The 15611-nt window shown below is 43.1% G+C and overlaps 1 protein-coding gene across 6 annotated transcripts in view; it reads left to right on the plus strand.

Moving 5' to 3' along the window:
- Positions 1-14807, plus strand: part of ANKRD29 (ankyrin repeat domain 29) — a 65005-nt gene extending 50198 nt beyond the window's left edge. For 3 of the 6 annotated variants that reach the window (XM_055236156.2, XM_055236164.2, XM_055236157.2), the window contains 2 exons: positions 1514-1612; positions 12422-14807. In XM_055236156.2, the coding sequence (XP_055092131.1) occupies positions 1514-1612; positions 12422-12505 (183 nt within the window). In that variant the 3' untranslated portion in view covers positions 12506-14807. Of the gene's footprint in view, positions 1-1513; positions 1613-12421 lie in introns of those variants that run through there. The other 3 variants (XR_010115506.1, XR_010115505.1, XM_055236170.2) reach the window with 3 other exon arrangements.
- The last annotated feature ends 804 nt before the right edge of the window (positions 14808-15611 follow it).

A 15611-nucleotide genomic window follows, 5' to 3' on the forward strand; every position in this document is an offset into this window, starting at 1 on the left:
TGGAAGACTGAGGCAGGAGAATGGCGTGAACCCGGGAGGCAGAGCTTGCAGTGAGCCGAGATCGCGCCACTGCACTCAAGCCTGGGTGACAAAGCAAGACTCCGTCTCCAAAAAAAAAAAAAATTGTTTTAAAGTAAGAATAAACCATCTATGAAAGTGAATTCTATGAATAAAAGGAACAAGCTTTAGAAAGCTTGAACTTTGCAAAATCTAGTCTTGTTTCAAATAGCTCTTTTTTGGCTTTTTAAAAACTCCTGGTCAGGCATGGTGGCTCACACCTGTAATCCCAGCACTTTGGGAGGCCGAGGCGGGCAAAACACCTGAGCTCAGGAGTTGGCGACCACCCCAGGCAACATGGCGAAACCCTGTCTCTACAAAAAATACAGAAATTAGCAGGGCGGCTGTTACGCACCTGTAGTCCCAGCTGCTCAGGAGGCTGAGGCACGAGAATCGTTTGAGCCCTGGAGGCAGAGGTTGCAGTGAGCCGAGATTGCGCCATTGTACTCCAGCCTGGGAGACAGAGCGAGATACTGTCTCCAAAAAAAAAAAAATTCTGACCTGTGTTGCACATAGGTGAAGTTGATAGATTGGCTAAGATTTAGACAAGTAAATTGTTACAAGGGTAGTGAATTATCATACATACTTAAAAGCAACCATAGAAAAATGCTGCTTTGCTGGAATTTTTCTCTGGGTATGATATTTTACTCTTTTACAAAATCAGAGTGGTTTTTATTATGAGCAATTAATTAGGAAACTAAGTTTGCATTTAGGTACTATTTGTAGACATTTGTACCCTCTAGAACCATGTCTTATGGCGGCCCACTGTTCTTAGTTTTGCTAGAGTCTCTTCCCCTCCTCTCTCTGGTCCAGCTACATGCTGCATTTAGCTGGTTCCTTATTTTGATAAATATTTGCAGTAAATGTCATAAAACATTAACAACTCATCTATGAGGCCCTTCTGTGCTCAAAAATCCTCCAACTCAAAGCTCCGGGGCATTGCCTCACCCCACATACTCTTCCTCTTAAGCCCTGTAGCTCCACAATCACAGTCCTGCCCGCCTGAGTGCTCAGAGTGTCTGTAGCTGGGCTGACAGGTCAGCCCGTTGGCTAAACAGCTCTTCCTCTAGCCTCGCTGGAAGTGGCTCAGCAAAACTACAGACTGTACGTGTTGTCTCTGAAGAACAAAAATGTTGGGCACGGCGTTGTTGTTTCTTCTGCAGCAAGTTCCAAAGTATGTAAAACAGACTGAGTGACCATGAAGTCATGTGTCCCCTCAGCCCTATTCCGTATTTCACTTGTGAGAGAACATTAGCAATATTTGTACTGACCATTGGTTGTGTATCCAAGGACACTATACTAAGAGCTGATGTGACTTTGAAAAGTACAAGGCAAGATAAGGAAGGTTAAGGGTATGAGGTTACAGTCTTATCACCCAGATGGTTTATGATGAAAGCCATGCTGAATGCCAATGGCTGTGAGCTCACTCCTGACACACATTGTCATTTTCTCTTAGAATGGGACATCAGCGCTCCATGCAGCAGTGCTCAGCGGGAACGTTAAAACAGTTTCGCTGCTCCTAGAAGCAGGGGCAGACCCATCCCTGAGAAACAAGGTACCCACTAAGCAATCTTTTAACTCGATTGGGCCCCTTGAAGTGTCCTCCTAGGCCAGGAAGGATAAACATCTCCCTGGCTCCAGTCACCATCTTCATTCTTTGCATAGTAAGGGCATTCAAGGTTGCTATTAGTAGGTGATTAGTGAGCAGTACAGTTAGACCCAGGAAATTCTACTATTAATAAAAACCCTGACTCATATCAGTGGGTTTTTTTTTTTTTTTAACAAACCCTTGTGTCAAGGGCTGACTTTCAATAGATTGCAGCGAGGAAGCTGCTCTGCTATGTACGAAACCCTGACCCAGAAGCAGGTCATTTACAAATGGTTTAGCACCAGGTTCCCCATGGACGTGCGTTGTGTGATGGGTGAGGGGGCTATCAATGGTTTTCTTTTTTTCTTTGAGAGGCAGTCTCGCTCTGTCACCCAGACTGGAGTGCAGTGGTGCGATCTTGGCTCACTGCAACCTCCGCCTCCCAGGTTCAAGCAATTCTCCTGCCTCAGCCTCCCGAGTAGCTGGGATTACAGGCGCAGACCACCAAGCCTGGTTAATTTTTTTGTGTTTTAGTAGAGACAGGGTTTCACCATGTTGGCCAGGCTGGTCTTGAACTCCTGACCTCAAGTGATCGGCCCACCTTGGCCTCCCAAAGTGCTGGGATTACACACATGAGGCACCACGCCTGGCTGGTGGTTATCAATTATCAATGGTGCACTCTCCTGGTGGAGGTGAGGAAGAAAGGGAGAGCAGTTACTATGGGAGTATTGTTCTATCATCCAAGATGTGCCCTAAAAATGCCAAAATTCTGGTAGTTTATCACCATTCCCATAAGTTCGATGTTCGTATCTTGAGAATTGCTTGTGCTATATTTGGTTGCTTTTGTATTGTTAGTAGGAGTACATGCCACTGTTACAAAACAAACCCACTTTTTTCTAGTCCTAAATTCTTCATTTACAATTAGGCCAAACTTCACGGTGGGAGGGTACACAATAAGAATTTTTTTTAATGATTGTCATTTTACTTCCTCCTCTTCAACATCTGCTTAAGCTGGCACATGTATAGGTTGCAGCAGAGGAGAGTAGCCTAGGAAAGGTCTTGAGAGAATGCATGGGCCAGGCGCAGAGGCTCACTCCTGTAAACCCAGCACTTTGGGAGGCTGAGGCGGGTAGATTGCTTGAGCCCAGGAGCTCAAGACCAGCCTGGGCAACATGGCGAAAGCCTGTCTCCACAAAAAATACGAAAATTAGCCAGGTGTGGTGGTGTGCACCTGTAGTCCCAACTACTGGGGAGGCTGAGGTGGAGGATTACCTGAACCCAGCCAAGGAGGTCAAGGGTGTAGTGAGCCATGGTCACGCCACTGCACTCCACCCTGCACGACGGAGTGGAGAGAAAATGCACTAAACTACAAACTTTATTTACTTATTTATTATTTATTTAAATGTAAATTTTTTTCTTTTTATAGAGATGTGTTCTTGCTATGTTGCCCAGGCTGGTCTTGAACTCCTGGACTCAAGCAATCCTCCCACCTTGGCCTACCAAAGTGCTGGTATTATAGGCATAAGCCACCACACCTCGCCTAAACTACAAACTTTGTTGTTGTTGTTGTTGTTTTTGAGACAGTCTCACTCTGTTGACAGGCTGGAGTGCAGTGGCACGATCTCGGCTCACTGCAACCTCCGCCTCCCAGGTTCAAGCAATTCTCCTGCCTTAGCCTCCCGAGTAGCTGGAACTACAGGTGTGCACCATCACACCCAGCTAATTTTTTTGTATTTTTAGTAGAGACGGGGTTTTGCCACGTTGACCGGGATGGTCTCCATCTCTTGACCTTGTGATCCGCCCCCCTCGGCCTCCCAAAGTGCTGGGATTACAGGCGTGAGCCACTGCGCCCAGTCATAAACTACAAACTTTTGGAGGAGGAAGTGGTATTGGTGTTTACGAATAGAGAAGGATATGAAAAGCAACCTTTACTTTATACTTAACATACTCTGAATTTTTCTAAGCATATATTACTGTGTTAAAATTTTTTTAATACTAAAAAAAAAACATATAACATTTCATGACATTTTGAAAAGAAACCTTAAGAAGTGCCAGTTAAACAACATGCCAGGGGTCACTTTTTTCATTTGACTCAGCATGTAGAAGTATTACTTCCCCATTCCCATTGAATTGCTTGTCTATAACATTTCTGCTTATCTCTCCTTAGATACTTGGATTTGTTTTCCATTAGCTGGCCGGGCTGTGTGATAAGCCAGTTGAAATCACAATTGCCTTTCTTTAGATCTTATCTTTAGACCTTGTGCACAGACTTCTTAAAGAGACTAGTCTTTGTTGGTGAGCTATCCAGTACTGAATTAAGGCAAGGAGAAAACATTAATACCTTTACATAGAAACTGAAAAATGTAATTCCTTGTGTGTCTCCTAGAATAATGGAATAACTACTGACAATAATGGTTATGAGTAATTTCAAGTGGGCAAAATGCTGGATTTTGGACCCTCCTGAATCCAAGCAAGTGTAACCGCCCAATGGGTTCACCTTGCCTGCTGCCTAGACAGAACAGATGTATCAGGACAGGGGACTTGCAATGGAGAAAGAGTAATTCACACAGAGCCAGCTGTGCGGGAGACAGGAGTTTTATTATTACTCAAATCAGTATCTCCGAGCATTCGGGGATCCGAGTTTTTAAAGATAATTTGGTGGGTAGGGGCTTGGGAAGTAGGGAGTGCTGATTGGCCAGATTGGAGATGGAATCATAGGGGGTCAAAGGTAGGTTTTCTTAAATGTTTTCTGTTTCTAGGTGCGATGGCAGAAGTGATTGGGCCAGATTACTGGTCTGGGTGGTGTCACTGATCCATCAAGTGCAAGGTCTGCAAAATATTTCAAGCACTAATCTTAGGTTTTAAAATAGTGATGTTACCTCAAGGAGCAAGTCGGGGCAGTTCAAACTCTTGGAGCCAGAAGCTGCATGACCCCTAAATTGTAATTTTTTTTTTTTTGAAACAGAATTTCTCTCTTGTTGCCCAAGCTGGAGTGCAAAGGTGCGATCTCAGCTCACTGCAACCTTCGCCTCCCAGGTTCAAACGATTCTCCTGCTTCAGCCTTCCAAGTAGCTGGGATTACAGGCGCATGCCAGGCTAATTTTTTGTATTTTTAGTAGAAACAGGGTTTCACCAACTTTCACTTTGGGAAACAGGGTTTCCCAAAGTGCTGGGATTACAGGCGTGAGCCACCACACCTGGCCCTAAATTGTAATTTCTAATCTTGTAGCTAACTTGTTAGTGCTACAAAGGCAGACTGGTCCCTAGGCAAGAAGGGGGTCTTTTCGGGAAAGGGCTGTTACCAGTTTTGTTTCAGAGTCAAACCATGAGCTGAATTCCTTCCCAAAGTTAGTCTGACCTATGCCCAGCAATGAATAAGCACAGCTTAAAGTTTAGAAGCAAGATGGAGTTGGTTAGGTCTGATTTCTTTCACTGTCTTAATTTCCTCAGTTATAATTTTGCAAAGGCGGTTTCACAGGGAGGAAATATTAGTACCTATATATAGAAACTGAAAAATGCAATTCCTTGTGCATCTCCTAGAATAATAGAATAATCACCAGTTATAAGTATTTTCCAGTGGGCAAAATGCTAGGCTTTGGACCCTTCCTTAAAAATGACTTGAAAACATGTGTGGGCGCTCCTGTTGGAGCTTCATACTGCAGAAGCCCTCAGACACCTGGGAGGAGCTGCCAGGGAAGACCCCAGCTTCCTACCAGCCACTCCCTAGAAGCCAGTCTTGCTAATAGCAGCTCCATCGGCAAGGGTGTTGGGATTCCTGCAGAAGGAGCATTCTTGGCTTTCATTCATTCGTTCAACAAACACTAGATACCATGCACTGTGCTATGTGCTGGGAATGCGAGTAGTGAATAAGATTCACAGTTGCTGCTTTCATGAAGCTCAGAGTGTAGTGGGGAATAAAGACAATTAAACAAAGCAGTTGCAATACGGAGTGACAAGAGCTGTAAGCAGGGGAGTAAAAGAATGGTTTGGAGGCTTCCGGGAGAAAGTGACTTCTCAGCTAGTACAGAACACTCTTCTGCTCCAGGAGTTCCAAGACTTCTGCTCTGGGGCTTCGAGACAGATGCCTGAGGAGAAGGCCAACCAGTGGCCCCAACAGCCATTCCTCACGCTATAGCCATTCCTCAGGTTGTAGCCATACCCCTGGGTGCAGGGGTCTTATGTTTCCAACACCCTTGACTGAGCACATCTTCTCTCAGGAGCAGTGGGGAGATTTGGCAGTTTGATACTGTAGTATCATGAATATGGGCCTATGCTCCTGCTCCATAATGAACGAGATAGCCTTTAGGGGCTAGCCTGGGGCACTCGCCATCACATCAATCTCTACAATCTCAGCAACCTGAGAATCTAGTGGGGACTAACGGGGAGGGAAGAGGAATTAAACCAGGATTTTAGAACAACATGGAAGACAGAATGGTGATGTGAATGACCAAAACTTGACAACATGATTTGAAAGTATAAAGCTTTTTTTAATAGCAGAGGATATGGACATTCATGGAGATGGTCACACAAGGCAACACGCTGGCAGGCTGGTAGACAGAGGTAGAGCTTCTTAAGCTCCCTTCTCCTTGACTGTAGAGGTTCCTCTAACTACCTTCCAGTCTGCTTACCATGGACCAGCCACTGATGTAGACAGCTCAGTTATTCCTGAGTGTTTGCTCTGAGACTGGATGAAGCTTGGGTCTGTTTACCAGGAGCATTTCTCTGCAGGCCCAGGTGTTAGGCCTGTACAATATCTGTTCCTGCAGGAACTAAGCTAACAGAACTTGACCCCATAGAGGAGCCTCTGGTCTGTAGTAGCATAGCATAATAATTTCCTCTGTGATTGAATCCAGCATCGGCATCAAGGGTCCCATGTGGTGAGAAGGGGTGCAGCCACAGGACTTGCTGCACAGCAGACCACTTGTGGCAAACTTACAATTCCTAACAAGTGAGGTTCCAGCCAGCGGATAGAGGTCAGGGAGCAGGATCCAGCTAGAAGATGGGGACTGCAGAAGCTTCACCTGGGATCAAGTTTCCAGATAAAGCAACTGGGATTCCAGGCTTGGCTGCTAGAGAAAAAAATATGGTGGGACAGGTAACATCTACAACCAAGCCTCCCTCCCCCATTCTGCATGCCACTTTACCCTTTAATGGCCTCCCCTGAAATTCCCAGAACATCCTTCTTTCTTTTTAGAGACAGAGTCTCACTCTGTCACCCAGGCTGGAGTGCAGTGTTGCCATCATAGCTAACTGTAACCTTGAACTCCTGTGCTTAAGTGATATTCCTGCCTCAGCCTCCCGAGTAGCTGAACTATAGGCATGAGCCACCATGCCCGGCCACAAGAACATCCTTCTGATTCCTCTATACAAACAGTTCTCAAAGCGGGATCCTTGGACCCCTGAAGATCTTCATGACCCATACAGGGGGTCTAAGAAGTCAAAACAAGGTTGGGTGTAGTGGCTCATGCCTGTAATCCCAGCACTTTGGGAGGCAGAGGTGGGAGGATCACTTGAGCCTGGAAGTTCAAGACCAACCTGGGCAATATAGCAAGACCCCATCTCTACAAAAAATATAAAAATCTATTTACAATTTTAAAAGAGAATTCAAAACCATATTCTTGATAATAAAAAGATGTTAGCCAGTTGAGGTAGTTCATGCCTGTAATCCCAGCAGTTTGGAAGGTTGAGGCAGCAGGATCGCTTGAAGCCAAAAGTTCAAGACCATCATGGGCAATACAGCAAGACCTCATCTCTTTAAGAAATTAAAAAACAAAAAACAGCTGGGCATGGTGGTGTGTGCCTGTAGTCCTAACTACTAGGGTGGCTGAGGTGGAAAGATCGCTTGAGTCCAGGAGTTCAAGGCTGCAGTGAGCTACATGATTGTGCCACTGCACTCCAGCCGTAGCAACAGAGAGAAAACCTGTCTCCCAAAAAAACAAACAAGATCTTATCTGCCTTTTTCACTGTGCTGACATTTGCTCTAATGGTACAAAAGCAAAAGCAATGGTGGGTGAAACTGTTGGGGCCTTAGTACACCTCAAAGCAGGAACACTAAACTGTACTGGCAAAATATTTTACAAGCCTTTGTAAATTATTTTATAAATTTTGTAAATTACAAAAATACCAGTTGTACTTAAGAATGTCTCTGATGAAGCAGTAAAAACGTCAATTTTATTAAATTTTGGCTCTTCCTATACATCTTTTTAAAATTTTGTGTAATTGGCCGGGTGCAGTGGCTCACGCCTGTAATCTCATCACTTTGGGAGGCCAAGGCAGGTGGATCACGTGAGGTCAGGAGTTCGAGACCAGCCTGGCCAACGTGGTGAAACCCTGTCTCTACTAAAAATACAAAAATTAGCCAGGCGTGGTCGTGCATGCCTGTAATCCTAGCTACTCAGGAGGTTGAGGCAGGAGAATTGCTTGAACCCGGGAGGTGGAGGTTGCAGTGAGCCAAGATCTCACCACTGCACTCCAGCCTGGGCGACGGAGCGAGACTCTGTCTCAAAAAATAATAACGACAATAATAATAATAATAAAGTTCTGTGTGATGGCAGGGCAAAGTGGCCAATACCTATAATCTCAGCACTTCAGGAGGCCTAGGTGGGAAGATTGCTTGAGGCCAGGAGTTCAAGACCACCCTGGGCAACATAGCAAGACCCCATCTCTCCAGAAAAAAAATTTAAAAAGCCAGGGATAGTGGCACACACCTGTAGTCCCAGCTTGAGCCCAAGGAGTTTGAGGCTGTCGTGAGCTATGATTGCACCACTGCATGCCAGCCTGGGTGACACAGTGAGACCATCTTGTCTAAAAAAATAAATAAATAAATAAAATTCTGGGCCGGGCATGGTGGCTAACACCTGTAATCCCAGCACTTTGGGAGGTTAAGGCGAGTGGATCACCTGAGGTCAGGAGTTCACAACCAGCCTGTCCAACATGGCGAAACCCCATCTCTACTAAAAATATAAAAATTAGCCAGGCACAGTGGTGGGCGCCTGTAATCCCAGCTACTCAGGAGGCTGAGGCAGGAGAATCACTTGAACCCAGGAGACAGAGGCTGCAGTGAGCAGAGATTGTGCCATTGCACTCCAGCCTGGGCGACAGAATAAGACTCTGTTTCAAAATAAATAAATAAAATAAAATAAAATAAAATTCTGTGTGATGAAATGGAAAGCATGCCTACAGCACTTCTGCTGTGTACTGAAGTATGATGATTATCTCAAGAAAAAGCACCTGGCCAGGAACAGTGGCTCATGCCTGTAATCCCAGCACTTTGGGAGGCTGAGGCAGGTGGATCATGAGGTCATGAGGTCAAGAGATCAAGACCATCCTGGCCAACATGGTGAAACCCCATCTCTACTAAAAATACAAAAACTAGCCAGCCGTGGTGGCATGCGCCTGTAGTCCCAGCTACTCAGGAGGCTGAGGCAGGAGAATCGCTTGAACTGGGGAGGCAGAGGTTGCAGTGAGCCGAGATTGCGCCACTGTACTCCAGCATGGCAACAGAGTGAGACTCCAACTCAAAAAGAAAAAAAAAAGCACCTGTTGGGTGGTGAGCAGGCAAACCTGCCCCCAAAAGTCTGAGGAAGCTGAGAAGCCAAGAAAGAAGCTGGCATCCAGATGATCACAGCAGAAAAGAAGAAAAAAATAAAAACAGGCTGACATATCCAGTTTCTCAGAAAGTAACAGGGACAGGAGTCATAGTCGCGGGACATGACTCCCCAGACCCAGGGCCTAAGGGAAGGAATATACAGGACAAGTGAAGTCAACCTCTCAGGGAAAGGCAAGAACACTATGTGACTGCCTAAGGGCAGGACTTAATGGGCAAGGTCGTTTTGACCTATGGTCAGGATTTTCAGTAGGAAACACACACCAAAAAGTAGATAAAACAGGAATCTTAGAGGCATTCCCAAAACTAGGGTTAATCACATGGCAGGCTGAGTGTGGTGGCTCATGCCTGTAATCCCAGCACTTTGGGAGGCCGAAGCAGGCACATCACTTGAAGTCAGGAGTTCAAGACCAGCCTGGCCAACACAATGAAACCTCATCTCTACTAAAATGCAAAAATTAGCTGGGCATGGTGGTGCGCACCTATAATCCCAGCTACTGGGGAGGCTGAGGCAGGAGAATCACTTGAACCCAGGAGGCAGAGGTTGCGGTGAGCCAAGATGGCACCACTGCACTCCAGCCTGGGCAACAGAGTGAGACTCCGTCTTAAAAAAAAAAAAAAAAAAAGAAGTAAACATGGCAGATTAGCATCCAAGATGGAGTTGCGTTAGCCTCCACAGTCCCTGTGCAGTTGTTTGAATTGCAAAGTGAACCTGCCACTTTTTTCATAGAACACTATTTTTACTTGAAAGAACAAGGTATCTACCACTGTGACCTTAACAGCTTCCCAAAACTTAAAGGCTTTTCTGATGGATCAGTTTTTTTGTTTGTTTGTTTGTGAGATGGAGTCTCACTCACTATCACTCAGGCCGGAGTGCTGTGGCGTGATCTCAGCTCACTGCAACCTCCGCCTCCCAGGTTCAAGGGATTCTCCTGCCTCAGCCTCCTGAGTAGCTGGGATTACAGGCATGTGCCACCACGCCCAGCTAATTTTTGTATTTTTAGTAGTGACAGGTTTTCGCCATATTGGCCAGGCTGGTCTTAAACTCTTGACCTCAGGTGATCCACTTGCCTTGGCCTCCCAAAGTGCTGGGATTACAGGCGTGAGCCACCACGCCCAGCCAGAATGTGAGTTTTTGATATTGCACAATGAAATGTGCCAACATTCTACAAACTCAGTGAACTGATATTTTCCAAATGAGCAGTGCATGTTACATACCATGCATAGGTAAAAGATCCAACTATAAATAGATAAACCTGTGGGTTTTAAAGTTCATTGATATGGTTTCAAATCCCACATTGCATTTAACCTTCAAGAAATTACCATTTGTTGAGTATTGATGTGGTGTCAGAGAATAATATCTACGACAATCCAAAAAGACTGTTAAAATACTCCTTCCTTTTCCAGCTACATGTCTGTGTGAAGCTTAATTTTCTTTATATCCTTCTACCAAAACAACATATCACAATAGACAGGATACAGATGGAAATATGAGAATCCAATTGTATTCTGCTAAGCTACACATGAAAGAAATATATAAAGCTGTTGAGCAGTGCTACTCTTCTCAGAATTTTTACTTGCTTTTGAAAATTTAATTTTTCATAACTATATTAACTTGGATTTATTATTTTTAGTGAATTAATAAATATATTTTTAAATGTTTCTCACTTTTAATTTCTTTTTTTTTTCTTTTTGAAAATATTTTCTTTTTAAATAATAGAGATGAGGTTTCACTATGTTGCCCAGGCTGGTCTCCAACTCCTGAGCTCAAGTGGTCCTCTCACCTCGGCCTCCCAAAGTGCTAGCATTACAGGTGTGAGCCACTGTGCATAGCCCTCCGCTTTCATTTTTAATAAGTTAAAAACAAAATTTGTTAGGCTCTTCAATAATTTTTGAGAGTATAAAGGGTCCTGAAACCAACAGGTTTGAGAACCACTTCCACATCACACCTGTTGTCAATGGTAGGGACTGGCTCACTAGATGCCTAATGGATGTATCTCAGCAGCAATATGAAAAGAATGGACTTCAAGTGATACTGGGTAAGGTGGAAGGTGTTAGCCACCAATGCTGTTCTTTCCCAGGTGTCTCTTATGTGCTGGAGGTTTCCTATCTCTGCCTTCTCATCAAAAGATATCTGGCCCGGCGCAATATCTGTAATCCCAGCACTTTGGGAGGCGGAGGCAGGTGGATCGCTTGAGGTCAGGAGTTCAAGACCAGCCTGGCTAAATGGCGAAACGCCGTCTCTACTAAAAATACAAAATTTAGCCGAGCATGATGGCACATGCCTGTAGTCCCAGCCACTCGGGAGGCTGAGGCAGGAGAATTGCTTGAACCCAGGAGGCAGAGATTACAGTGGGCTGAGGTCACACCACTGCACTCCAGCCTGGGTGACAAAGTGAGACTCCATCTCAAAAAACAAACAAACAAAAAAGACACCTGCTGAGTCCTGACTCAGTCCCAAGTCCTTAGTGGACAGACTACCTCATGTCATACATTAATAAATATAAGGTAGGCTGGGCACGGTGGCTGATGCCTGTAATCCCAACACTTTGGAAGCTGAGGCAGAAGGATCACTTAAACCGAGGAGTTCAAGACCAGCTGGGGCAACATGGCAAACCCCATCTCCGGAAATTAGCCGAGCATAGTGGTGCACATCTGTGGTCCCAGCTACTCGGGAGGCTGAGGTGGGAGGATCATTTGAGCTGGGGAGGTCAAGGCTGCAGTGAGCCATGATTGCAACACTGCACTCCAGCCTGGGTGACACAGCAAGACCCTGTCTCAAAAAATAATAATAATAAAATAATAAAATACATATAAGGTATAACATTTAGTTTGACCAGTACTTACTGAGCACATTTTAGACATGCTGGGCATTGTGCTGGAGATAAGGATACAATGATTAATTAGATCTGGACCCTTCCTTCCCCCTAGGAGATTACAGTCTAGTAAGGGATCTGGCTGGAAAATGTCTCTAAGAATGAGATAAGGATATAACAAGTAATATTTATACATTTAAAGAAGATTTGTAATACCTTTACATAAAAGAGTGAGTCCAGTGTGGATTTTTTTCATTAGTGAAGGAGAAAGGGTGGGTCAAATGCCCCTCTTTAGAATCCCTAAAACCACACCAGCTATGGGGATTCACTAATGCCCATCTTCTCTTCTTTCAGGCCAATGAACTTCCGGCAGAACTAACCAAAAATGAACGTATATTGCGTCTCCTGAGAAGTAAAGAAGGTCCCAGAAAGAGCTAACTTAGCTCCATATTTGACAGAAAGATAGAAAGTTTAACCACATTGTCCAAAAAGAAATTGCATTTCAAGCAGTGTTGGAAATTCTTTTATGAAAAAAAAAATGCCCAGAATGCCCACCCTGTGGGTCCCTGACAAAGAAGAGCTACGTTCTGTGCTCCAAGTCAAGAACCAAACAGCTCAGGGACCCTCTTGCCCCTTCACCATGGACTTCTCATGGTGTCCTGTAACTCAGCTCCCGGGGGGCCTGGCATATTCACAGATTCCACAGAAACTCATTTTCAACAATGCTAACTTGGGCCTCTCAGTTAAACTCTAAGGTACTTACACAGGGTTCTCAGTACTAAGCAAGGAGACAGAATGCTTTGTTCCTTTAAAAGACTGAAAAGCTGACCTTCAATGGATTGATGCACTTTTGCTTTTGTGTTAAATGTAGATGTGCTAAAATATATAGATCTATCATATTTTACCTACATATATATGTCATTCCAGTATAAAACATTTTCCTCTACCCAAGAACCATAGCCATGATTGTTATAAATCAATGAAGTGTAAACATACATTATTAAAAAACCACTTCTGACATTCCATTATGTGCTATTCAAAGATGGACTATTGAAACTATAGAAAAGACAGACTGTGCATTTGTTCGTTGATCCTCATCTTATTCCTGACATGTAAAAATCAGTTTTACATAGAGTCAACATTGTAGGTAGGTTGCGATACCAGTGGCAAATTTGGAAATTCAGAAAGTTATAAACCACGAGACATATATAGGCTTGTCTCTCTGGTCTTTTATTTTGGCTGTATTGTTGGGAATCTATTTCCTATTCCATAAGTAAGTATACCTAACATGCTGTGGAATCTTGAGTTTCCAACACCGTGTTGCTTGATAGAATGACTTTGAGGTCCTTGGATAAAATGTGATACACGCAAGTACAGTATGTTGCTATTACTATTGCAGGAGTATGAATAATAAAAGACTGTTATTAGCACTTAGTAAGTCTTCATCTATGCATGTTTTTGAGTTGACTGATTCCAAGAACGAAATATGAGGTTTATTTAATTATTCCTTTGAAGGGGATCAAAACTTATATTCAATGCACTTTATAATTAATGGTGTCTAAATGCCTCAGTCAGTGCCTAACTGCACATACAAAAATAAAACCTTCTTTCTGGAATCTACCAAAATAAACGCAATGGTATTTCTGCTATTTAAACACATCTTTAGCTTATTTCTTCATGTTCTGCTCTGGTTTTCAGTCAGTGTCTATGTAAAGACATGTTTAGAGGAAAATGTTGTAATCCCAAAAGAATTTTTGTTTAACCAACTTTCATTGTTACTAAAAGGATTATCTTTAATTCAGTAAATAATAGAACATAATCTTCAAAATTAGAAGATATTCTCTTAAAATTTATTACAATTAATGCAACAAACATCAGCATATTTTGATAAATGTCTCAAGGGAATGAGCAACTCACAGGCCCCAGAGGTGCCTACAGCTTGACCAGCTGTACAAAAAGCCTGCAACCTGATTCTAGGATAAAATATTAGAAAGCTCTCTGCTGCTAAAACACCCAGATATAAACATTTTGGTGGGTAAAAAGCAGTGCCAGTTTCCTCATTGACATTCTTTCATTCAGCAAATTTGTACAAATATACATTTTCTCTTGTGAGAATTTCAAAAAGCTATTTCATTTTGAAGAGGAAAATAATATAGCCTTAAATGCTTTATATTTTCCCCTTAGTTAGCCCTTATGGGAAAAATAGTTGCTAATCACTGATACAAAGCAAAACATTGTGGGTACTGATAACAAAGTTCCACAAGACAAAATGGTATGAATCACAGACTTACTGTTTTTCACTAAAACATGTCATTGGCCTATTACTTCAATAGTTTTAAGTGGGTAATGTTCTTGAACAATATTAGAGCCATAAAATTGAAGCAAGTAGCTTTAACAATATGGAGGCCTTCTTACTGTAGGTAAGAGGTGTCTAGCTTAAAAGGATCACATTTGATCTAGATGAGATTATAGCAGGGAAGATGATTAATCACCCACCAAAGACTGTACGGAAAGGTCTGTTATTTTTAAAATTGCATTTTAGTTTGCACACATGTAAATGATTATTCTATGTTAATCTAATTGACAATTCAGTTAGCACCACATCCTAAGACTTAAAACTAGCAATTCCTATGCAAATCGTCTGCTTAACTGAACTACAAACGTTTTTCATTAATTCATTTCTTTGATGACATATTACATGTTATATAATAATTCAAAATAAAGTTAATATACTACCCCATTTGCCTTTGCTGCTTTTTTCTTTTTGTTTTTAATCACAAGTTATTGCTATGTGATTTTTAGTAGCATGGAATTTTAGGGTGAATAATTCAACTCTGTAAATATATTGATATTTGGGACCCTAAATAGACATTTAAACTTTATTTTAGTAATGGACCTATGATTTCATTATCTCTGCTGTAGAGAATGAAATGATTCCAAAAAGTTTTCATTCAGAAAAGGATTCTTGGGACAGTTATTGAAGACGCTGAAAATAGAAAATTTTCTGATTCGTATTATTTATGATGCTCCTGGCCCTTTAGTCCTTTGCAATAACTTTCTCTTGTGAAGTAGCTGGTGGTTTTGCAGAACTACTGGTGTAGGAGACAATAATTTGCAGCAGTAACATCAGGAATATGGAGATTTACAGGGACATCCTGGCTTCCATCTGCTCCATCCACCCTCTGCCACCACAAGAAAGCTACGTCTCTTCATAAATCCCACAGTGAGACACATACACAGAAGAAAAGAGTGCCCCCAAATACCAGGCTACTTAGAACCAGACAGAGATGCCTGTGTTTTGGTGGGGGGCTACAGATCATAGGGGTGAGAAGCTGAGTTCCTAACTTCCTAAGTGCTTTTGGTGCTAGAATTGGATGTTTCAGAGGTAGTGGCCAGATGAGGAGTCCCGGTGGCTCACGCCTGTAATCCCAGCACTTTCAGAGGCCAAGGCAAGGTGGACCACTTGAGTTCAGGAGATCAAGACCAGCCTAGGCAACATAGTGAGACGCCCATCTCTCTAAAAATAAAAAAAATTAGCCTGACA

The sequence above is a fragment of the Symphalangus syndactylus genome, chromosome 1, assembly GCF_028878055.3.
Source record: "Symphalangus syndactylus isolate Jambi chromosome 1, NHGRI_mSymSyn1-v2.1_pri, whole genome shotgun sequence".
In the NCBI taxonomy this organism is placed as follows: Eukaryota; Metazoa; Chordata; class Mammalia; order Primates; family Hylobatidae; genus Symphalangus; species Symphalangus syndactylus.